Source organism: Erithacus rubecula, assembly GCF_903797595.1.
Source record: "Erithacus rubecula genome assembly, chromosome: 16".
Lineage (NCBI taxonomy): Eukaryota > Metazoa > Chordata > Aves > Passeriformes > Muscicapidae > Erithacus > Erithacus rubecula.
In genome coordinates this window covers 2,548,826-2,573,016 of record NC_136668.1, presented here as the reverse complement: position 1 = coordinate 2,573,016, position 24,191 = coordinate 2,548,826, and the positions used below count along the sequence as shown (strand labels likewise).

The 24,191-nt window shown below is 44.9% G+C and overlaps 2 protein-coding genes across 3 annotated transcripts in view; one reads left to right on the top strand and one right to left on the bottom strand.

The window, feature by feature from the left end:
- CCNI2 (cyclin I family member 2) overlaps positions 1 to 4,133 on the bottom strand; it is a gene marked incomplete at its 5' end in the record, with an annotated part of 9,211 nt that extends 5,078 nt beyond the window's left edge. Inside the window, 2 exon segments of the mRNA XM_079319893.1 lie at positions 1,113 to 1,201; positions 3,920 to 4,133. Coding sequence (XP_079176019.1) covers positions 1,113 to 1,201; positions 3,920 to 4,133 — 303 coding nt within the window.
- On the top strand, positions 4,070 to 24,191 carry KIF3A (kinesin family member 3A). Of its 2 annotated transcripts, XM_079319768.1 has the most exons (18): positions 4,070 to 4,149; positions 5,410 to 5,692; positions 7,271 to 7,415; positions 7,722 to 7,806; positions 8,282 to 8,387; positions 9,144 to 9,283; positions 9,950 to 10,147; positions 10,531 to 10,705; positions 11,713 to 11,802; positions 13,388 to 13,459; positions 16,954 to 17,110; positions 17,928 to 18,108; positions 18,388 to 18,498; positions 19,288 to 19,413; positions 20,021 to 20,074; positions 20,231 to 20,299; positions 20,509 to 20,633; positions 21,146 to 24,191. In XM_079319768.1, the coding sequence occupies exons 1-18, from the start codon at positions 4,144 to 4,146 to the stop codon at positions 21,192 to 21,194; spliced, it is 2,172 nt and encodes a 723-aa protein (XP_079175894.1). In that variant the 5' UTR covers positions 4,070 to 4,143; the 3' UTR covers positions 21,195 to 24,191. The 2 variants fall into 2 exon arrangements, with proteins under 2 accessions (XP_079175894.1, XP_079175893.1); XM_079319767.1 differs by lacking the exon at positions 13,388 to 13,459.

The window sequence follows — 24,191 nt, the reverse complement described above, 5'->3', positions numbered from 1 at the left end:
GGCAAGGGCACATTTTGGAGCAGTTTAAAGCACTGACTTGTGTTGCCCAACCCATCTGGCTCTAGCTGTGCTTACACAGGCCTGGTACTCAGTTGTACTGGAGCAGGGGGAAGCACCCAGGCCTCTCAAACTGAGCTCTTCTGAACAGGTCCTGAGTGTGCTCATCATTCCCCCCTGGGACAGCTGAAGCCTCGATGCAGCACATGTTCCACTCAGCCAGCCTCAGCAGAGAAAACGGAGTCAGGAGTAGGTTTTGAATTACCCTGCAAGAGTTTTAACAGCCCTTGGATTTGCTGAGTGTTGAGACCAGGGCCAGCTTTGTGACTCCCCAAAGGTACATGGCAAAATGGACTGAGCTTTTTCTTTCTTTTATCTCATTTGAAGCTGTGTTCAGGTGAAAGGGAGGACCATGCCTGCCATGAAAATAGCACCCAGGAGCTATGGAACACCTGAACATGGTTGTAGGAGGAGTAAAAGGGCCAGGCAGCTACACAGAACAGACAAGACTAAACACCAACTTGTTTAACTTTACTCATCACATTATCTGTTTCACTATTTTGCTTAATTTGGTGGTAAAAATACTTGGTAAAAAGTAGCATTTCTAGACTATTGCAAAAAAGAGACAAGGCTGTTAAGGCACTTCTGTACATTCTTCCATGGTGCAAAGCAAAACTGTTTGCATTGTACACAAAGGCCATGGAGTCTCGTAGCTTCTTCCTAAGGTAGCTTAGAATGAGGCTGGGTTTCTGTTAGGCCTCAATGAATTCCATCTTCTCCCACCCTGACAGATGGAATTCACAGATAGTGCTGAACAAAATATGCCAAATTTATGGTTTTACCATCGAATGACTGCTCTCACATCCCAAACTATTTCATATTTCCCAAAACTACTACTTTTCTAACTAAGCCAGAGCAAAATGAAAAGTCCCTGGTTTATACAAGGCATCAAAAAAAAATGTAAAATGGGACAAAACCAGACTTTCCTCTGCTTCCATTCCATAGGCCTAGTCCATGAGGGATGACTTTTGCATTCAGGTGAATCAGATGGCATGACCAGCATTCTATCTTTGCAGGGTCCTTTAGAGAATTCCAAAGAGGACAGGGGAGGATACCTTCACAGTGAGATTCTGGAAAACTGGCACTTTCCAAATCCTGGCCTTTCTGGCTAAGGCTGTTTGAGCCAGTTTCCTAATGGGAGCCACTGACAAAAACAAACAAACAAAATTATAAAACAACATCCCAGCTCCCTGTACTGAGTGTGATTTCCTCTCTTGATGCCTTTCCAGCACTGAGAACTGAGGAGAAGCCACAGGACTTGCGTGTTTGCAGACAGAGCAATCCTGATATGCATTTTCCCTGGAAGTTGCTGATGAAAGAAAACATGTCAGATGGCTGAGAAACAGCACAGTCCTGCTTCTTCCCTCCTGGGCTGTGAAATTACTTGAGAAATTTGGAGATTACTCCATTTATCCTGCTTCACACATTTGGCTGTCCATTTGCAGAGCTATTACACTGCAACTTGTTATCACCTGATTTCAAGTTTCTGGCAAATAGAGGCTTATGGTTTCTTTACAAAGGCTCAAAAATGACTGTTCTTAGGAGGTTTATGAGTTCCCAATTAAAGGTTTTCCTCAGAGCAGTTTAATCTTTGGAGATACCACTTTGGAAATCCCACTCTCCATACTAAGGGGAGTATTTACAGGAAATAAACATCTCTGAATCATATCAGTACCAAGTGAATGAGAACATCCAGCCTGAAACTATTTAAAGGCTTGCATTTTGATGTCTCTTTAACAACAGAAAAGAGATGTTACCAGATATAAAATTTCTGTTTCTCTTTCCAAAGAGTGGTTCCTCACCATTTTTCCTGGAAGCTCACACCATTCTCGCTGCAGTTTCATTAAAAAAAAAAACAAATGACATCCTCTGGAAACCGCTCTACATTTCTAAAGCTGAAGCTCTGTGAGGTTTCCCTGAAAGCAGGAACCACGTGTGACTTTAACTTCGGCTGCCACTGAATGTCAGAGCATCCACAGCCAGACCGTTCCAGCAGAGGGAGAGCCGGCAATGATTTATCTGATGCAATGAGAAGTTTACTCTTGTGTAGCTGGGGAGGGGGGGAAATAATAATTAAAATCTCGCCCTCTGGCTAGTTTTGACTGTCCTTGAGAACGAAACAGAGCAGCTCCAGCTGCCAGCTCTCAGGCAGCCCCTCCAGCCCTGCAGAGCGCCCGGGGGCGACAGGGACCAGGTCCTCTGCCAGCATCCATGTTTCCACCCACCTTTCCTTCCACCCAGGATCTATCCATGACTCAAATCACTCCCGGCTTTCCCTTCAAATCCTGGACCCCTTTGTTTTCCTCCTGCAGCATTTTCTGTGGGAAGCTGGTTTCAATATTTTATGTCAAATCTTTCCTCATTCCTCAGCTTTGCCTGCCTACACATGACTCTGTTCTCTCAGCAGCCCCTTGGGTTATACATTTTCTGGTGCTAAATTATTAGTCCATGAACCTGTGTGTGCAGCACAGCTCTGAGTAACACTGGCAGAGTGTGAAGAGCAAAGAGACTGGTGAACAGCTGCTCTTCAAGCTTCCTGACTCACCTGAAGATGCACACCTGGGGCTGGGTGAATAGCCCTGTCCTGTCATCACCGGTGTGTCCCTGCCCTGTGATACACAGCTCAGTTTGGTGGGGAGGCACGGATCAGCTCTGTCCACATTCCTGCTCCTGTTTACATCCCTCGGGCAGAAACACAGCACAAGCGAGCCACAGCCCTCGGTTTGTGTCTGTACTGGGATCCCAGGGCCACAGCCAAGGTAATGAGGAGTGGGGCTGGAACGATGCCCTGTGACCTGCCAACAGGATTTGGGAGTGCAGAAATACCTAGGGGCAAGCGTGATTCAGGGCATCAGGTACTGGGGAAACTATTCATGGACCTCTCCTGTTCAGGAAAACTGTCTTTGACTCTTCAAGACACAGATTATGAAAGGACAAACTGTCGGCATAGTTTAATTTAATTCCTGTAAATAAGTGGACCATGCGATGCTGAAATGCTGTGAGTAGGAGAGGAGCAGGTGAGGCTCTGGAGGATCCCAGCAGGACACTGTGAAACTTTACAATGAATGACAAATAACTTGGAAATCTGCCTCATTAGTACACGACTAACCCATTTATGTGCCACTTGTTTATATTTAAATTAGTTTGCAGTCCCTCTATTTAATCACAATTCAAAATGTTACAGTCAGGAAAAGAAGGAGATGGATTTTCTTCCTTACGTGGAGAACAGGTTGGGGCTTGCAGCCCTGTCTGAGACCCAGAGCCCCCTCAGATCCCTGGAACCCTTCCAGAGCAGTGGAGCCCTGTCAGATCCTCTGGAGCCCTGTCAAACCCACTGGGGATCCCTCAGAGCCCTGTCAGACCCACTGGAAATCCCTTAGAGCCCTGTCAGCCCCACTGGGAACCCTGTCAGATCCACTGGAAATCCTTCAGAGCCCTGTCAGCCCCTCAGAGCCCTGTCAGGCCCACCGAAGATCCCTCAGAGCCCTGTCAGCCCCACAGGGGATCCCTCAGAGCCCTGTCAGCCCCACAGGAGATCCCTTAGAGCTGTGTCAGACCGCTTGGAGCCCTGTCAGCCCCACAGGGGATCCCTCAGAGCTGTGTCAGACCGCTTGGAGCCCTGTCAGCCCCACAGGGGATCCCTCAGAGCTCTGTCAGACCGCTTGGAGCCCTGTCAGCCCCACAGGGGATCCCTCAGAGCTGTGTCAGACCGCTTGGAGCCCTGTCAGCCCCACAGGGGATCCCTCAGAGCCTTGTCACCCGCTCGCAGACCCGCCGCCCCTCAGAGCCCCGCCGGGCCCGCGGCCGCGCCCCGCGCGCTATCGCCACGCCCCCCCGGGCTGTATCCGGCCGCCCCGCCCACCCCGCCGTTCCCATGGCGACGGGACGCCCCGCCCGGCCGTGGCTCCGCCGCCGCCATTGGCTGGGCTTCCTTCGGCCCCGCCCTCCCCCGCTCGCCATTGGCTGCGCGGGCACTGCAGCGCGCGGGGGCCGCTCGCGGGGCGGGGCGGGCGCAGGCGCGGTGCTGTTATTGTTCCGCGGTGCCGCCGCCTCGCCCGGGCTGTCGCCGCCGCCATCGCTATCGCCATGCCGGTGAGACCCGCGGGGGACGCGGGGTGCGGCCCCAGGGGCCGTGCGGGCACTGCGCGCCTCTGCCCGCCGCGCCCGGGCTCGCAGGGCCCGTGGGCTCCGTTCCCATGTGCGCAGGAGCCGCAGGGCGGGCGGTGCCTGTCAGGCCGGGCGGGGTGGGGGTGATGAGGGACTGCGCGGCCCCGCGCAGGCGGCGCCCCTGGGCAGCGGGGACCGAGGTCCGGCCGCCCCGGAGGGTCTCGTCCCGTATCCCGGGTGGCTCTGGGGACACCCAAACCTGCTCCTGGTTTTGGCTGCCGCCTCGTGTGCCGTCCCGCCCCCGGCTGAGTGGGGCTGAGCCGCTCTCTGCGCTCGGCAGGACGGCAAAAGGCCTGAGAGGAATCGGGGCAGGTGGCAGCTGGAGGGAGAAGCGCTCGGAAACAGGATTTGGCTTGACATCCAGTATAGTTGCTGTAGGAGTAGTTAAAGGCTCAGCTGCAGCATCTCTAGCCCAGGGGAGTGTCTAGATTTATCAGCCGTGCTTCAATATTTGTTTTGGTAACTACATGAAAGAAAATGAATGTGACGTTTTATCATACAACATTCAGGTTTTCTGAAGAATTAAACTTAAGCATGCACACTGAGGGTTGTAGTTAAAATGAATTCCCTTCAGCCAGCACTCTCCAGTATCTGGCTGTGTGCTCTGTGAGCATGAGAGTGTATAGTCAATGTTACTAAAACGAATTTCATGGCTGCGCTGAATTCCAGCAAACTTGTTGCAGATTGCAAGGTGAAATTGTTTATTGAAAAAAAATAATAGATGGTGTTGAATGTGAAATGCTTAAGAGTTATTCATTCAGTTCCCATGTTGGCAAACAGAAGATCCCATTGCCTAAATTAAGTGTGTTATCCTCTCCACTTTAATTATAAGCCAGTCCTGATTTTAAGTCCCCAAATTCATGATCCTGTGGAGATGTAGCTGCCAAAGTTGATTCAACAGTCTTTGTGCTTAAACACAACAGTGGGAGACAGCAGGGCTAGATTGGATATTAGGAAGAGGCTCTTCCCTGGGAGGGTGGTGAGGCCATGGCATAGGTTGCCCACAGTAGCTGTGGTCTCATCCCTGAAGTGCTGGAGGCCAGGCTGGAGCAGCCTGCTCCTGTGGAAGGTGTTTCTGCCCATGGCAGGGGCTGGAACTGAGCTTCTTGCACCCCACACTTCTCTGTGATCGTGTGTTTACGCTGCTGTTACAGCCTGTGTATTTATTTTTTTTAATAAATATAGATTAACAAGCCTGAGAAGCTGGACAAGGCAGAAAGCTGTGACAATGTCAAGGTGGTTGTTCGCTGCCGGCCTCTCAATGACCGGGAGAAAGCTACGGGCTACAGAATGGCAGTGAGCGTGGATGAGATGAGGGGAACTATAACTGTTCACAAAACTGACTCATCCAATGAGCCTCCTAAGACATTCACATTTGATACAGTGTTTGGACCTGAGAGTAAACAGCTGGATGTCTACAATTTAACAGCAAGACCTATTATAGATTCTGTCCTAGAGGGGTACAATGGTAAGTCCCTTGTAAGGGAAGGATCCCATCCTGCCTCCTATTCCTTGCTTTATTAAAGTTCCTGCTGATCTTGTTTAAGGGAGTGTCACCTTCTGAGGGCTGTAGCCCCAGATAATTTCTGCTGTGGCCTTTAACTTAAAATAGCCTGAAGGTACTTGCTGTTCTGAGTGCTCAGTGGTTGTACCTACCACTGTCATTAACAGTGGGAGATGGATGATAAAGGAGACTCCACTGAGGTCAGTTAGCTGCATGTTTTTATCCTTTATTTTCTCTTTGCAAAATATATGCACTGGTATCATTATCAGAATTCTCAGCAGCTGCTCACTGTACAGTTTCAGTACCCAGGAGCTGCCATGCTGGGCTGTCACTAGGTATGCATACCAGCCCTTTGCATAGAACTGCTGCATTTTTTCCTCTGAACTTTGCTATTTTGAACTGGGGTGACTACTTAAACACATCTGCCTTTCCCCACAGATAAGTCTGTTACTTCCTGCAGCTGGGAAGAGCATGGCCATGATTTATGTGTGTGTTATGCATGGAAATGTAATATATAAAGGAAAGCTGATTACTGCTTTCCATAGCAGTATGCCACAAACAGCAACAGTTTACAAAGTTTTCCGAGGTTTGTAAAATGCCTCATAATCTCTTGTGCTAACTGACACTGGTTTCAGCTGATTTAAAATTCATGGTTTGAAAATGAATGATTTAAGGCTGTGCCTGGGAAGGTTTAGACTGAACATGAGGAAGCATTTCTTTACTGAGACACTGGAACAGGCTTTCTAGAGAGGTAATTGATGCCCCAAGTTGGAATTTAAGAGGCATTTGGACAGTACTCTTAACAATATTCTTTAATTTTTGGTCAGCTCTGAATTGCTTGAGCAGTTGGATTAGATGATCATTGTAGGTGCCTTCCAGCTGAAATATTCTATTCAGTTTTTCCAATCTGTAATGTCAGTGGCTTGATAACAAAAACTTGATGTTTTCAGCAATGCTAGGCTTAACCTAAGAACTGGGATATTTTTGGAGTTCCAGAGTCTGGGATTTAAGTAACATTTCTGGGTGCCTTCCTTTGCAGCTGATTCTTTAGTCCAAAACCTGCAGCTGTATCTGCAGGTTCAGAGCTGGGATTTTGCTGTGGCTCTACTGTAGAAGCCTCACACCAATTGTGCTGTGGCTTAATGATTAGGAGTAGTTGAGTTTGCTGTTGGTTTATAATCTTGTGCTGCTAATTGGTCATGCAATTAACTGGGCTTGCCTGTATTGTTTGTAGGTGGAACTGAAGTGTACTAGCATTCCATGCTTTAGTCACTCTGCACTTTTAAAACAAGCTGACTTTTTATTAGACATCTTGCAGGCTGGATTAAGCAGCACATAGGTCCTGCTTCTGTATTTGCCCTGCATTTCTGTTGTTCCAGCCTTGTACTTCAGTAGCTACTGGAGTGGGTGGAAAATTTTAACTCCATAAAAATAGAGGTGTTTGGTGCTATCAGGCTGAGAAGGGATGAAGTAAAACTTGTTAAGAGTTTAGAGAAGACTCAGCTTCTTAGAGTTTTTTTTTTCTTTTATCTTATCCTCCAGGTACTATTTTTGCATATGGGCAGACTGGAACAGGCAAAACCTTCACCATGGAAGGAGTCCGAGCAGTTCCTGAGCTCAGAGGCATCATTCCCAATTCCTTTGCCCATATATTTGGTCACATTGCCAAGGCAGAGGGGGATACAAGGTAAGTGCCTTCCCTTGATTGCTTCTGTTTGGTTTTTTTATTGTTTGGTTGGGGATTTTTGGTTGGTTTTTTTAATGTGAGTCCACCATGGTGGCAGGTGAGTCCACCATGACAGGCAGGAGCCTGACCTTGACAATGACAACAGAAATGGTGCCTCTCCCAAGATGAAAGGCTCCCACTTGGGCTACTCTTGAGGGGCAGCAGGACTGTGTTGGTTTTTCACTGTTTTCTTTGCACCCTGTGACTGTGCTTGTGGGATTTCAGCAGATGTTTTGCCAAGTGATCTACCCAGCTGTTCATCCGCAGGTTTCTAGTTCGTGTGTCTTACCTGGAAATTTACAATGAGGAAGTGCGGGACCTGCTGGGGAAGGACCAGACACAGAGGTTAGAGGTGCGCCTCCTCTTCTCAACCTGGTGCTTGTTTTCAATCAGAGCAACATTCTGTTCTAAACATCAGAGGAGCACTTGCAGGGAGGTGGGAGGTTGGGCTCCTCAGCAGTCCTCTTTCCTTTGCAGTGCAATAGCTGAATGTCACTGCTGCCTTCTTGGAATCTCTTCCACTTGGTCAGTTGCACAAACTGGCTGTTCCACCTGAGGCAGTTTTGTACCTGCAGTTCTGTCCCAAAGGCCCCTCAGCAGGCCTGGGAATTGGAGACTGGGATTTAAAATCATGTCTTTCCCCCCAAGGAAAACAATAGCATATTGCCATGCATGAGTCTTTATTCCCTATCTGCTCTGATTCCAAGTGGAGTGTTCTATGTGCAAGCCAGAAAATGGAGGAGTAAACCACTATACTGTTACAGTATCACTAGAATTGCTGTCGGGGATCTCCCAGGGATGCTCAGTCTGAACTATTTCTCTCTTAGGTGAAAGAGAGACCTGATGTGGGAGTTTATATCAAAGACCTTTCAGCTTATGTTGTAAACAATGCAGATGATATGGACAGAATCATGACTCTGGGCCACAAGAACCGTACGTAGCCTTGCTGTGGGCAGGTTTATCCCTCAGACACAGTAAAGATCTTGTTGCCAGACCACAGTAGGAGATCCTAGTCCTGTTGCTGGGAAAAGTGTTTGGCTGAACAGAGCAAAACAGGTGTCTCCTTCCATACCCCTTCTGTGCAGGGGCAAGTAAAGAAGCTGTGCTTCCCACATTGGCCAGTGCTGTTCAGCACTGGGAATCAGCAAAGGGAGGATGCAGTGAGGGCAGTCAGTGCTGTCAGAACTGCCAGTGTGTCTCTTGGTCCTTTTTCCACTTCAGTTCTGATCAGGATGGACATCAGCCCTGTGCTGTAAGTGGGAGGTAGTTTGTACTCTGGAAGATTTCTTAGTTCAGTTCAGTTTATTTAATGACTTAAACTTCTGACTCCAGTAGCCCTTGGCATGGATTGCTATGTTCTTATTACCAAAATACAACTGTTTTCAGGGATCTGCTGTGAAACCTTAAGCTACTGATCCTTAAACAGATGAGGGCAGTTGCTGATCTTGGGGTCTGTGGTTGGCTTAGAGCTATAGCAGTCTGCAGGACCTGCTACTAGTCCAGGATGGCAGTGTATTGCAACTTCAGTGCCCAAGAATAGACTTCACTGCTGAGTCTGAGCATCCCTCTGCCCTCTTCTGGAATGCAGGGTTGAGTAAAGAGGTGGGGATGAATCTCCTTGAGAGCAGGAAGAGTTAGAGGAAGATGTGATTAATTGTGAAGTCATCAGTGCTTTTTCTCTGTTAAAAGGTTCTGTTGGTGCCACAAACATGAATGAGCACAGCTCTCGCTCTCATGCCATCTTCACCATCACCATAGAGTGCAGTGAGAAGGGGGTGGATGGGAACATGCACGTGCGCATGGGCAAGCTGCACCTCGTTGACCTTGCTGTGAGTAAAACCACACAGATCTTTGGCAAGACTTTTGGCTTGGGTTGCTGAGGTTTTTCCAGAGGGTTATGACCATGTTGTTCATCACTTGCAGGTTCCTTCCCTCAGTATCACACTCTGAGCCAGTGTAATTGTGCTGGTAAAACATGGCTTTAGCCCAAGATTTACACTGAGGTACTTTTCCTTAGGGAGGATGCAGAAAAAGTGAGACTAAAGGCATTCAACTTATTTAAATGCATTTTAACTTATTTATGTGTTGTGTGTATAGGATGCTCTATGAAACTGTTTAAAATAATTGCAGTGTTGCTGTTTGCTCTTCCTCTGCTGATGTGAAGGGCTGTAGATGGTTGTTGGCAGCTCCAGCTGGGCTGCCTTTTAACTGCTGACTGACTTCCCATAACGTTTTTGTTCATGGGGAGGAAAATCTCAATTTTCCCAGCTGCATTGCTTTAAGCAATCCAGAATTTGCTGGCACTGAAAGCCTTCTGTTTAAGACCTGCTTGACTTGTCTCTTTAACACTCAATGTCTGAGATACTTAGCCAGGTTCTCTAATAGTGGATTAAATGGTTAGTGACATGGCTGCTATTAAGATTTCACACGATTCTGTTTGGAGGGAGATGTATTAGAGTATCTGTTTTAACTTCTGCTTCATGTTCCCTTTGCAGGGTTCTGAAAGACAGACAAAAACTGGAGCCACAGGGCAGAGACTGAAGGAAGCCACTAAGATCAACCTCTCTCTCTCCACACTGGGCAATGTTATCTCTGCACTGGTGGATGGCAAAAGCACCCACGTGCCCTACCGTAACTCCAAACTCACACGGCTGCTGCAGGACTCCCTAGGGGGCAACTCCAAAACCATGATGGTAAGCTAAGAGATGCCCTTGCTAGTGCCAGCTATTGGGCTGCATTTTTGCAGGGTTAGCATGGTGACTTGAACAGCCTGGCATTTACCTCACTGATCCTCAGTTGTTCACAGCTTAGAGAACCTTCTGTGTGCATCTCTTTCTGTCTTTTCTCTTTGCCTCTGTATAGATGGGGTTCTAAACACAGCACACATGTACATACCTGCATGAGATCAAACAGAGCCTGTGCTTGGGTAGTCAAAAGTGGCTTCAGTGTACAAGCAGCAGGAAAGCTTGGGAAGGAGTTGCAGCATGAGACTGTCAGAGCTGGGGTTGGGTTCCTGCAGTGCTGTGTGCTGGGCTCTGACACTGTCCTCCAGTAACTTGGTCTGCACGTGTTGCAGTGTGCAAACATCGGACCAGCAGACTACAACTACGATGAGACCATCAGCACTCTCAGGTATGCAAACAGAGCCAAGAACATAAAGAACAAGGCCAGGATTAATGAGGATCCCAAGGATGCTATGCTCCGCCAGTTCCAGAAAGAAATTGAAGAGCTTAAGAAAAAACTGGAAGAAGGTGAGACTCTCCTTCCCCCTGGTGTTGCTCTCTGCAGGATGCTTGTTCTCTTTGAGTGGGAGCATTCTTTGCTACTTGAATATGTATCACATGAGGTTGGCTGCTTGTGCAGGTCGGTGTTCTGGTTTTGTTTGCCCTGCTGAATGACAGGAGAGGTGGTTAAGGCTGCTGGTGGGGACCTGGCTTTCCCACTAGATGGCACTTGGCACTAGGGTGAGTGTGGCCTCCAGGCTGGGACCAGTGTCCCTGGGTTTCCCTAGCAAGCATGGGGGCTCTGGACACAGCTGACATGGTATAGGGAATTAAACTGAACTGTAACAACAGGTCACACTTCTTCTCTGATAGGGGAGGAGGGATGCCTTTACCAGGAGGAAAAGCAAACCAAATTTGTGGATCTGGAACTGGGTTTCTAAACACTGTAGAGCAACAAGAAGTTTCTTTAAGCCATGTAACTTCGTAGCCTTTTGTCTGTTATTAGTCCATCAACATGTAGTGACCCTGCTGGAAGGATGCTTGCTAAACAGTGACCAGATGTCACAGCATCTCTGTCCAGAGATGCAGCACAGAACAGCTGTAGCAATAATTCCAGCACGACTTACTGTTTGTTGTCTGCCCCATTCAGGAGAAGCAGGAAATGTCAGTAATGCTTCTTTCTTTTTCTTTCACCTGAGATAGAAGTGTGAGGTGGAACAGAAGGTATGGTAGAATCCTGATAGGAAAACTTTGTAGCTTCAGCTTTGCAAAGATGCTCTATTTTCCATAAAAAGCAGCCTCTTGGGCTTTAATACATATATATTGACATCACAGCATTCAGTTGCTTATATTGATTGTCCTTAAGCTTCCTGAGCCATGGTCAGCTGTCTGCTTGCTCAACAGTTACTGACTTCTGCAAGTACTCATAAGCTGATGTCAGGCATTGCTGTGTTTGGACAAATGCTGCTGTCAAAGTAGCAAGCTGATCTGAGGTGAAGGAAAGCTTTTGATAACAGCACACTCTTCTCTTCTAGGGGAAGAGATCTCTGGTTCTGAAACCAGCGATTCTGAAGAGGAGGATGAAGATGGGGAGATTGGAGAGGAGAAGCGAAAGAAGCGGCGGGGTAAGGCAGTAGAGATTGCTGTCAGTGCCACCAGTCTGCTCTTACCCACAGGCTGGTGTAGGAAGTGTAGCCAGAGGCAGGCAGGGCCAAGAGGACCTGTAGAGCTGCCCTATGCCGCTGCAATTATCATGCCTCTCCTGCAGAGCCCTTTGGTGCCCCCTCTGCAGGTGGACAGCTCCAGAGCTGGGGAGTCGCTGCTTCCACTTGGGTAGCTGTGCTTGTCTGGCATCATCCTTTGTGGTGGCTCCCTGGGTGCCACAAGGGGGCTGTGTATGGCTTGTGGCTGCTGGTGTGGAACTTCCCCTGCTCACAGAGGTGGGAGGGAGAAGACACCAAAGATCATTTGTAAGCAGGTGTGGGTTTTGTAGCCATGGGTATGATTGGAGGGGAATTTTGGCTGTGGTTTAGGCAAAGGATTCATCTGTCTTACAGATCTTCAGTAATTGACTCTTCTGTTCTATTTCATGTTGATAGAGGGAAAACTTGGCCTTTGGGTGTCTTTGTGCTAGCTAAAAAACTTAATGGGACCTGCACATACTTTTTTTGGGAGCAGTCTGAAAATCCCATAGTGAAGTTTCCTTCATCCAGCCATCAGTGTTAAAGTGCTGTGTGTCATCTAAAGTGCAGGGGATGTTGCTGAGCCTGGAACTGCAGGTCACTGTGTATCATGGGATGCTGTGGTTTCTTGGAAGCTTGCTGTTCTCTTAGAACGCTGCTGGTAATCCCTCTTGGACAGTAGAGAAATCAAGCCCAGTGTTACATCCCAACTTCAGCTTCTCTAGTAAACTTTGACATTCAAGCTGCCTTACTGTCCTGAAGCATCCACATCTGTTGAAAAAAAAATCCTGTTAAAGCATTCCTGCTTTAGGTGTGCTCTCTTAATTTAGGTGTCTGTCCAAGTAGTCATAAATGATTTTTGCCATGCCTTTGGTGATAGCTGTAACAAGCTCATTTTCACCTTTTGGCTATTTCTAGAAGTGAAAAGCTTGACCACTGTCTCCAAATATCCTGCCCAAATCTCCTCCTGAGAGGAGACCACCTTCCAAGTGCTGCTTGAAAAGAGTAGAGGGTGAATAACTGGCTTACTCAACTCCCAAACAAGCCACTCTAGTTAAGTTCCTGAAGGGAGCTGCTTCACAGGGGTACATGCTGACTGTCCCTGTGTAAGCTGGTTCTGCCTTCCAGAGTGAGAAGTGCACATTGCCATGTGTGTATGGCTGGGAAGGATTCATGGTCACTGAATCCTCTGCTATGGCAGATGTCCACAGCCTTCTCCACTGTGGTCTGGTATTCTCTGCTGTTGTTGCTTAAAATGGAAGCTGCCTTGGCATGCTGTTGAAAGCTGTAATCTGTTAAGATGGGTTTTGACTGAAAAGTCTTTCTGAGCATGCAGTTTTGTGCTGGGAAATGGTGGCTTTGCAAGCTGAGTCTGGGGGGGATCCTAGCAAGTGCTTCCCAATGGGAGCTTGTGCTTTTTTGAACTAGGTTGCTGGCTCTTCTGGGTTTCTTTCCTTTAGAACTAACTTCCCATCTGCATGTTTCTTCCTCTCTGGGTTTTTCTGTGGGACGCATTTCTGTTTTCCAGGCAGTAGCAGCAGCAGTAGTTCAGACTCCACATGCTCTGTCATAGAGAAACCTCTGGATAAGTCCTTCACTAGTGAGTGGGAGCTCTTAAGTCCTTTAAGCTTTGGCCTTTCCATATTTTGCTCACTCCATTTTGCAATGTTGCACTCTTCCCTGCCTTGTCTGTTGGAAAGATGAACCTCAAGCTGTAACTGCTAAAGCATGTTTTTCCTTTGCTGCTTCCTTGCTTGAAATGGTTATTCAATGTGCACATTGTTAGCCAGATATGTGAGAGAACAGGAAACAATATAGTAGCCCTTGCACTCAAGGGCTTGCTTGAGCAAGATTTAAAGGTAATTGAGACATAACAGGTTAAAAAAATCCAGTTTCCACCTTGTGTTAAATGTGCCTTTTAAAATACGGGGGAAAAAACTGAGCAAACTTTTTAATGGGAACTGCTGCAATTTTAGTTTATAAAAAAGACAGCTTGGTATGTATTATGCCATATATTATACTATTATATAATATATTGTACTATGTATTATACTATATTATACTGGACTCTGCTTTCTCAAAGTTTGTTTTGCAGAACAGTCAAACAGCATGAGGCTTACACTAGCAGAGAAAACATGGCAGTATTTGGTTGATTTGCTTTATTTTTGCAGATACTTTAAAAAATATCCTTGGTGGTTAGGGTTCAAGTGCCACATGCTACTAAGTTCTTGATCTCTGTGGGACTTAGTTCAGAGGAACAGGGGATCCAGATTTTGATCTAGAAGTGAGGAAAGTCTGGGCTGCTCCAGATCAGAGAGGTCACTGTGCCTGTAAAAACCCTACAGTCAGTGAGGATTGAGGAAACAGATCACATCTTGGCACTTGGCTTGTGGGGTCTTCACCTGGTGGTGTTTTTATCCTGGACAGAAGCACTCCACTCTTGTTCCTGTGTGGAGAGACCCTGGAAAGTATTGCTGTACAGTTCACTCATTTTTACACTAGTGCTGTTAGTGGAAAGCCTCAGCTCAGAGAAGGGTGGTAGCAGGGCTAGCAGGAACACAACCCAGGGGAGACCTTTGATGGGTCATATGACTAGCCTGGGAATTTGATGACTTCAATCCTGCTCCTTTAAAGCTTGCTTGGAACCTGAGTGTTTTTATTTGGATGAGGACAGTTAATAGCAAACTGCTGATTTGTCAGCAGGTGGATGAATCCATCTCCTGCAGATTTGGAGACAGCTCTGCTGGGGAAGTTGTGCTGGGCTTTTGGCAATTGGGATAAGAGTAGCTTTTTGTGGTTTGGGATATTAACTGTCCTCTAGTGTGACCCTTCTGCATGTGGTGTCTTTCATTATCCCTTTCCTGTCCTGCCTTTTTTGTTGCACTTGCCTGAATAACCAAAAGTGGCTCTATACCTCTATGGAAGCACCAGTTATTGCAAATTCACCTACTAATCCCCTGTGTAATTAAATGGAGAAATCTTGTGTTGAGACTCTCTGTGTGCAACTGTCTTGTATCTTGCAAAGAATTGGCCTGGAAATCTTGGTTAAAATTAGAACATATATTCTGGATGCTAATATTTTACAGGTAATACAACAGAATTGGCTCTCTTGAGTGTGGGGAGCATTAAGTTTGTTAATTGAAGGAGAAATCCACCCCCTTGAACTGTTTCTTAGGTCATGATCCTTGCAGCTGGCTCCTAATGTTGTGTTTAGATCCAGCATTGCATTGAATGGGCAGAAGAGTGCAAGAGTGAGCTGAAGATTATCCTGGATTTGCAAAGCACTCTGAAGAACAGACACATCCTCTGCTGTAGTGTAACATGATGCATTAGTGTTTACTCTGATAGAAGGGGTCTTAGTTATGATTATCTCTCATTTTCTACCCTAGAAACATGAATATAAAATTTTATGTTTGTTCTGGTGCTGATGATCTTTGTCCAAAATGATCAAAGCAATAACATTTTTTCTCCTCCTCTTTTTATGTGTTTGCTGCCTCTCTGCGATTTGCTTTCTGCTTCCTCCTAATGCAAGATCAAGCAGGTTGGTGTAATTGATTTTCAGCTTCTTACAGTTGCCAAGCTTGTGAAAGGTTCTTAAAACTTGCTCCACTTAACCTTTTTCTCCTAAACTGAGAATATATAAGGCTATGTCCTAATAGTAAGGAGCCTTTTTCTGGCTTATCTCATATGATGAGTGCTATATAGCACTTCCAGAAAGCTTTTTACTCAGAGACTAATTAGTGCACTAATTTTGCACCACAAGCACAGAAAGAAGGGCTCATTATCTGATTCTGAAGTTTAGCAGGTGGCCAATGAAGGTGGTGTTTGTTGTAGTGGTGAAGTCCTTGCCTTGCAACAAAACTAATTGAACCTCTTGTGCACATGAAGAAATAGATATGCAGATGTGAAAATTTGTGCATGCATGTTTGCACATTCAGTACACTTTGCTGGAGTGTATATGTGCATAATGTATATATGATTGTAAATAACATACATGTATATAAATGAAGCTGAATATATTGAAGACTGGAGGAGAAGCCTTTTACTGAGCTCATTCTGACTGTGTGCATTATGTCAGGTGGCAGTCAGTGGCTCCTGCTAGTTTCAAGTACAGCTGGATTCTACAGGTTGGGGTTTTTGATGTCTGGGAAGCAAACAAGAAAATTATGGATTCATTTATAATGGATATTTAGGACTTGTGGATTTGTGCGGAAATGTGTTCTCATTCCACATAACCCCCAGGTTATGTTTGCCTGCCTTGGGCACTCCTGGGATTGCAGTGAAAGCTGGCTCAAGACTTAGAGTGTCTTTCAAGAGCAGCAGCATCACACTTTATTTCAAATTTGGGGTGTTTGGTACCAAATCTGAGGTCATAGGTTCACTGAGTTGCTCTGGCCACTCTCTTGTAGTCCTCCAAGACATGGACCTGGTTGTGTGCTGTGGTAGTTGTGTATAAAGAAAAGCTGTTACACACATCTGATTAAGCCAGAGCCAACCTTGGTACTTTCAAATCTAGGTAGTCGCTGTCACATAGACCAAATATCATCAAGAAGCTGCTTTAGTTGTCTGGTTTTCATAGGGCTGTTATGAATTTCTTTATTTTCATGTATTATGTTCTTAAAAAACATCCACATTCTCACTGTGGAACAGGTAAGCCTGTAGAGGGCAGATCAGGGGAATGGTAGAGATGCTAATCTGAAATTTGTATATGTAACTTGGTAGCTGAGCTCTTGTAGCTGTAGGTGAAGGCAGTCTGTGTTTTCCTTCTCTGGCCTGACATGCTTTGTTAGAACATCAGAGTTTCCAGTTTGGGCTTCTCTTCAAGCAGTTTTCCTTCACCAGGTGTTCTTTGTGTGTTTTGCATTTTGGGGACATTAGGTTCCAGTGATTAATTGCACAGCACTGCTGCTCTGTAGGAGCTGGTGACAACTATTAAAATGGGATTTGAAGGACTGAGTTTTGCCTGTTTTGAAGCTGATACCTAATGAAATTTTTGTTAATGCAAGTATTGAATCTGAACTTGGAAACATGGTGTTATAGAGAGGTTGTTTTACTTTTCAGTGAACTAATTTGTTTCCCCTATTTCTTTCAAAGGCAAAAAGAAAGTTTCCCCTGATAAGATGGTAGAGATGCAAGCAAAGATTGAAGAGGAGAGAAAAGCTCTTGAAACTAAGCTTGATATGGAAGAAGAAGAAAGAAATAAAGCCAGAGCTGAACTGGAGAAGAGAGAAAAAGACTTGCTCAAAGCTCAGTGAGTACCATGCTCTGAGCAGTCTGTGTGGTTGTGTGGGTTGTCCTTCCTTGATCATATGAATATCTGGAGATGCATGGTAAGGTGCCTGTCAAACTTTGTAGGAATTGAACATCATCTATTGTGAAGGTGAAAGAGGAGCTGCTTCTTCTTTGAGAGCTTAGAGTATGTGGGAAAGACAAACTTTTTTCCTTTTGCCACTTCTTTTCTTAACTTTACTTAGTTGTGTGAGATAGAAACATGAATTAATCTCCTAGGACCTGTGAGGAGCAGTAGTCCTGTTCTGTAACAGGCCAGGTTTCCTGCAGTACAGTTACAAGCTTGTAATTTTGGGTGTAGGGGTGTTCTGTTCTGAAGTCTAAAAGCTACTAAGGTTGCAATAGCCTATGCAGATATGCTCCAGCAGCAGCCAGCAGTCCTGGTTTGCATTTCAGCTCTGCCTTGATCTCTGTTCACTCCCCTCTATTTCAGCAGTTGCCTCTGGGCCTTGCTGTGCTGGCAGGGCCCTTTTGGGCAGCAGGTGCCTTGAGTAGTCTGGGGATCTCACTGGGGGCTTGCAGCCCCTCACAGAGGTGACTTGCAGCAGGAGGCACTTCTCTGCTGACCTGGTTTTGCTTGAGAGAAAATGGTTGGAGCTGGAGCTTGGGGAGCTCACTGCTTTCACTGCACTGCCTCACTTAAACCCCCACTTAAACCCTCAGCAGCAAGACAAGTTTTTCCAGTCCTGTGGGTGCTGTCTGGGCTTTAAAACCAAGCTGGACCTGATTCCTGCTGAGCATGGTAGGACAGGAAATCTCACACCTACCTGTCTGTCTAGGCAAGAACACCAGTCCCTGTTGGAGAAACTGTCTGCATTAGAGAAAAAGGTGATTGTGGGAGGAGTGGACTTGCTGGCAAAAGCAGAGGAGCAAGAGAAGCTTCTGGAAGAGTCAAACATGGAACTGGAAGAACGAAGGAAGAGAGCAGAGCAGCTTCGCAAGGAGCTGGAGGAGAAGGAGGTGGGGCTGTCTGCTGTGGCTGAATGCAAACAGCCAGGGCAGGACACACCAGGACATGTTCCCCAGGGGTGGCTGCTCTGGCAGCACTGCAGGAGCCACCCCTCTGCAAACACTCATTGCCTGTGCAGCCCCTGCAGTCTGAGCCAGCTTGGCTCAGCCAGGGCTCTCTGCTCATGGCAAATGTTGTTTGTTTAAGCAGTTTTTCCTCTTGCTCATCCTGTTGCTGAGAATTTCTGTGATTGCTGATGTGTGTGTGTCTGTGCTAAATGTTGTCCACAGCAAGAACGCTTGGACATTGAGGAGAAGTACACCAACCTCCAGGAGGAAGCACAGGGGAAAACCAAAAAACTGAAGAAAGTTTGGACCATGCTTATGGCTGCAAAGTCAGAGGTTAGTATCTAAAGTCCTCAGCCAGTGATCCTGAGAGGCACTAGAGCTGGGAAGGGTAAACCATCAGTTTTGCAATGCTAGAAAATGTGCCATATATTTAGAAATATCTTCCTGTGCTGTCCATTCGGCTCACGTAATTCAAAAATACTAACTCTGGAGTTGGAGCTTTAGAACAGCATGTTGTGGAGCATATCCCCAGCCAGGCTGAGAAGGGTTATGTGTGAAACCCTAAGATATTGAGACCTTTAAGGAAAACCACTGGTTATCTCTGATATAAAATGTAAGTTGCTTGCTGGCAGCCCCATGTCCTGATTTGTGCAGCCCAAAGGCTTCTCTGCTCTGAGCTGCCTGTCCTTTATGACTGATGCCCTTGTTACCTCAGTCACTGGATCAGTGTGTCCTTTGGCTGATAGCTGGAGTTCCCGTTTCATAAAAAATGCATTTGGTCTTTTGAATCAGAGATTTTCCTTGAAACCTTGCTAGGGATACAACTTGTCTCATGCTCCTCATCTAGTCTTAGTTGAAGTGTCTTGAATTGGCAGAAGGCCAGTTTTGGGCTTATGAAACTGAAAACATATTGCTGTTTGCAGCCATCTCTGAGCTGAAACGTTTCAGAGGCTTTATTGTTCAGAGAGATTTTGGTACTAATAACCAGAGTTTTCTTTTTTTTTTTTTGTTTTCTTTTTTTTTTCCCCCAAAACCTCATACAGACAAAAGACTGTTCTCTTCATGTTGTTGCCATGTATTAAGATAAGTCTGATGCCTCTCAAATGCCTGTTTTGCTTTCAGATGGCAGATCTACAGCAAGAGCATCAGAGAGAGATTGAAGGGTTGCTGGAAAACATTCGGCAGCTGAGCAGGGAGCTCCGTCTTCAGATTCTCATCATAGACAATTTCATTCCTCAGGACTACCAGGTGAAGGCAGAGCACCTGAGCTTGGGGCAGGCATTGTGCTTTTATCTTATGAAAATAAGAAAATCACATTCACACATAGTTAACTGGTGTATTCACTGTGTGCCCATGCAGTGGGTCTGTTCAAAACCTTTTTTCCACTAGCTTGAAGTTGTCCTTGCTAATGTCTGATATTAATACAAAGAGTGAATTGTTATATCTTTGATAGTTTTTATGACTCCAGTATACAGAAAATTCATTATGAGCCTTAATATAATGCACACTATTTAATGGGAAAAGTGAGGGAAATTCTTTTTATAGTTTTCATTATTTCCATATTACAGTGTTTGCTTACTACTGACCTGATAGTGTTGGCATAACAGAAGCCCCATGCTTGAGGGGGCTCTCTGGTACATACAATTTGGGAGTGGTATTTTCCTCTTCTGTAACCTTCAGAGTATAAGTGGGGGCTTCTTTTGCACAGGGTATAGCTGTCCTGATAGGAACAACTTGGGAGGGATCAAGACTGTTCTTAAGCAGGTTGTCCAGGCCTTAGGATGTATGTTCTAGAAAGTGCACCTGCAGGGTAGATTGTGCAAGTCTAACACTTACTGTCCTGACTGCTTTGTAGGAAATGATTGAGAACTACGTTCACTGGAATGAAGACATAGGAGAGTGGCAGCTGGTAAGAATGGCTGCCTGGCTTGTGTGCAAGCTAGTGTTAGTGTGAGCTGCTGAGGGCTGTCATTGAGCCCAGGAAGAAACTGGTGAAGCTGTAGGCAGTTTTACTGTGCACAGTACACTTTACTTACAAACCTTTTTTTTTTTTTTCTGCTTACAGAAATGTGTTGCATATACAGGAAACAATATGAGGAAACAGACTCCTGTCCTGGATAAAAAAGAGAAAGATGTGAGTGACTATTGAATTAATGTATTCAACTGTAGAGGCCCAAGTCCTGCCTGACACTGCCTCTCTCTGTTTAGGGCCAAACTGTCCAATTCCAATTTTCTTTTCTTCTGAAAAAATGAGTCTTTGTAGTGTCATGAAAACACCATTGATCAGTGTCTAAAATTATTCTGATTATTTTGTCTTATGAGTTTTTTCTGGTCTTTTTCTAGCCCTTTGAAGTGGACCTTTCCCATGTTTACTTAGCTTACACTGAAGAAAGCTTGAGGCAATCTCTGATGAAGTTGGAGAGGCCAAGAACTTCAAAAGGAAGATCCAGGCCCAAGACTGGTAGAAGGTGAAGAACTCTGGGGTATTCATATGCAATGAGGGATTTACCCAAGGGAAGGCTTTAGTTTGTATATGTAAACTTACCATAAGTCTTCAAACATTTGCTTAATGAGAAGGCAAAGGACAAAATTTTTGCATGGTGTATCTCAGTGTTGCTAGGTGTGATAGAACCAAGATGAGATCTTTGCTGCACTAAATCTTGTCCAGAAAGACTTGTCTGGGGATTTTCTGATGTATTTTTGCTGCATTCTCTTCCAGCTCCTTGCTTTATTTTGCTGCATTCTGTGTTCCAGTTTAACACAGTCTGGTGCATTGGCAGTGCAAACACATGCACTGGTGGAGAGGAGAGGCTGTTGGGGGAGATTTCAGCATTTCTTGTGGTTTTTGTTTGGCCGGTTTTTGTTTGTGGAGTTGTCATGTAGTTTTGAGTTGAAATGTGGCTGGTCCCTGTCTTTCCTAGACAGCATAATGATGTGTGTGTGGTGTTGTTTTTCCCTTTCCTTTCTGCTCTCCAAACAGAAAACGTTCGGCCAAGCCAGGAGCTGTCATTGATTCCCTGCTGCAGTAGTGTGACCTGGTCAGAATTCCTGTAAAAATCAGTGAGTCTATAAGGTTTGGCCAGAATATGGAATTCAAGAGATAGCACAGTTTAATGTAGCTATAATTTTTTATTTTTAAAAAAGTATTTTTCCTTAGTTACCTGTATATTGTATGTTATATTAACATAATATTAAGCTGGTATATATGATTGATGGTTGTGAAATTCCATGTATTAAATGTGTTGTGCAGGGAAGCTTGTTGGTATGTATAGAAAATAGGGTTCTAGATGTGTGTTTAAGTGCTAGATGTGTTAGTTCAAAACAGTTAATGAAATCCTGAAATTAAGGCTGGTAAATCTGATTTATGCCCTGCTTTGCACATAACTGGCAGCTTTCACTGTTGTCCTCTGTTGCACTGATCTGTGTTTGAATGTAGTTGCTGCAAACCTTTAAGAGCATCAAATCTTTTTATTTAAAGTTCCTGACTGTGGCTGTTAACCTGATCGTGTGTGTGTCAAATGCACAGTCCTTTTCCCTGTAGCTGGGTAGGAAAAATATGAACCACAAAAGTCTTGAGATTTCTGAAAAGGGACCATGCTCTGTTTAAGTGCTGCAGAAATCAAGGATGTCTAATAGTTCTCTTATTTTTATCAGATTGCTTGTGATCTGCTGGCACTGTAGAGGATGAGACCTTAGATATTAAGGGAAAAGAGATTTTTTTTCCTTCCTTTAAGGCTGTGTTACTTTGGCAGCTTTTTATGCTTCAGGGCTAGAATTTTTGTGTGAGTAGTTTTGTAATCTGAACTGGTTTAGCTGAGATGGTGTAAGGAGGATGCTGTAGCACCAGGATTGGTGTCACTGTGAGCCTGTGAGCACTATGGCTCTATTTCCTCATCCCTGGCTGCAAGGCACTAGGCCACTGCTCTACACTGAGGGTGAATTTGACTCTCCTTTAGTAGAACAGTATGAATTGCCCAGTTTTCCCAGAACAGTATCCCCTGACACAGCTGGTGTTGTCTGTGTTCCTGTGTATACTGTGTGAATCTCTGGCTATGCTCTGATGGGAGGAAAAAAATTTTGGTCTCTGATAACAGCCATTTATTTGTGATGGCTGCTCTTTTTATTTGATATTTATGCTGCTAATAGACACATATCACTTTAATATGTTGCTTTTGTGTCACAAGGAAAATGCATCTCCTTCAGACTGTGTGTGTTTTATAACCCATCACATCAGCTGTGGGTATCTCAGCAACTCCTGTGCCAGGGTGGAGGGATGAGCTGTGACCTCATCTTAGTGTTACTGTTACCTGGAGGAGTAAAACTGATTACTGATGGGAGAAATGGAGCCCTGCAGTGTGACAGAAAACAAGACAGCTCCTCAGGTGTCCTGGGTCCTTGCTAGTAGCCACATCTGCTTTTACCAGAATGTTCCTCTGAACTACCTTAAGAGGTTAAATGTTATCTGGAGGCACCTTGGAGTCTGTAACAGGTCTGTGACAGGATCTGTAGTAGTTAAAACTGCTCTTGTAAGGACATATTTTGCTCTAAAGGATGTCTTCTAAATAAGTTGTAAGCTTTTTCCTGTTTTTCTTTAATGTTTTTCTTTCAAGATCATGACCTGGAAGAACATGCTGTCCTCTCTATTGGGGAGAGTGTCACCTAAATTCATAGAACACAGATACAAACACTGGTATTTGCTTTTTCTAGCCTAGCATTTAGAGATAAATGCTCAGAAACTTTCTTGATTGAAGCTGTAGTTGGTTTTGCTTGTGAAGAGCTGACCTTATTTGAAATGTGCTTGAATAGAGCTGGATTATCTCTTACTATATACTTTTCATCAAAAAATACAGGCTGAAAATGGATTAAATGCTGATTAATGTCTTTCAGTTCTGAGTCCAAGCAGATAGATGCATAGCTGTGGCCTCTAATTCTCAGAACCAGGGATAATTTCCATTTCCTTTTTGTGTTATATCTTGTGCTGACATTTATTGAATGATCTGGTTTTATGGGAGTTAAACCTGATCCATGCTTTCAAAAAGACCATTGAAAATCCTTTTACTTGACAGCTTTCAGTCACTTCAAGATACTGCTGCAAAACATGACACTCCATTTAAGATATTTCAATATCTAAAATACTTAAAATGTAAAGGCATATGATTTACAATTAACTTAACAGTCCTGCTGCTGAAAACCAGTGTACTCTGCATGTTTAAGTGAGGCTTGGAGCAGGGGAAACAAATAAATAATTGCTGGTGCACCTTAAATTGTCAGAGTGGAGAAACCAGTCATCTGCTGTTACAGAGGCTTGGAGGACAAATAATTTGCTCTAAAAGAGGACTTTATTTAAAGTTGAACACTCTCATGGTCATGTGCCATATCAGTTTGGCTCACCTGTTAAGTGGTGTCTTTTGTTGAAGTTCTGAGAAGTTTCTTGTAAAACCAGGGAGTTGGGCTTGTAGATTTATCACATGGCCCTGCCCATCTGTGAATGTCTAATGGGCCCATAATGTGTTTTGATAAAGAAAGGACTTGATTTATATGGACTTCTAAGAGCTTAATACAACCTTTCTTGTTGCAGGTCAGTATGTGCTCTATAGTATTTATCAAAACTCATATAACATAACATACTGTGTGTGTGCTCATCTGTGCATCCTGCTAACAGAAGATTCTCCTCATTCCAGAACACTAACAATGAGATTTTTGCTTAATGTTGTTTAAATTAATTATTTCATATTTAACTTGCTCCTGATCCTTCAAGAAGAGGGGAAATGGTCCTTAGTGCCTTTCACTGACTACACTGTCTGCACCTGTCCAGCTTTCACCTTTCTCCACAGTTCTGCTTAGCCAGGCCTGTACAGAGGGAAAAACTGCTAGTCTGTATAATTTGTCTTTCTGTTTCTTGTTTTTTAATTCTGTTTATTTCTGACTATTTCTTCTTTTATTAAAGTTAATTCATTATACTGTATATATCAATATTGTGTCCCTGGAGCATGTTCATACCATGAAATAAAATCCTTGATTCCTAA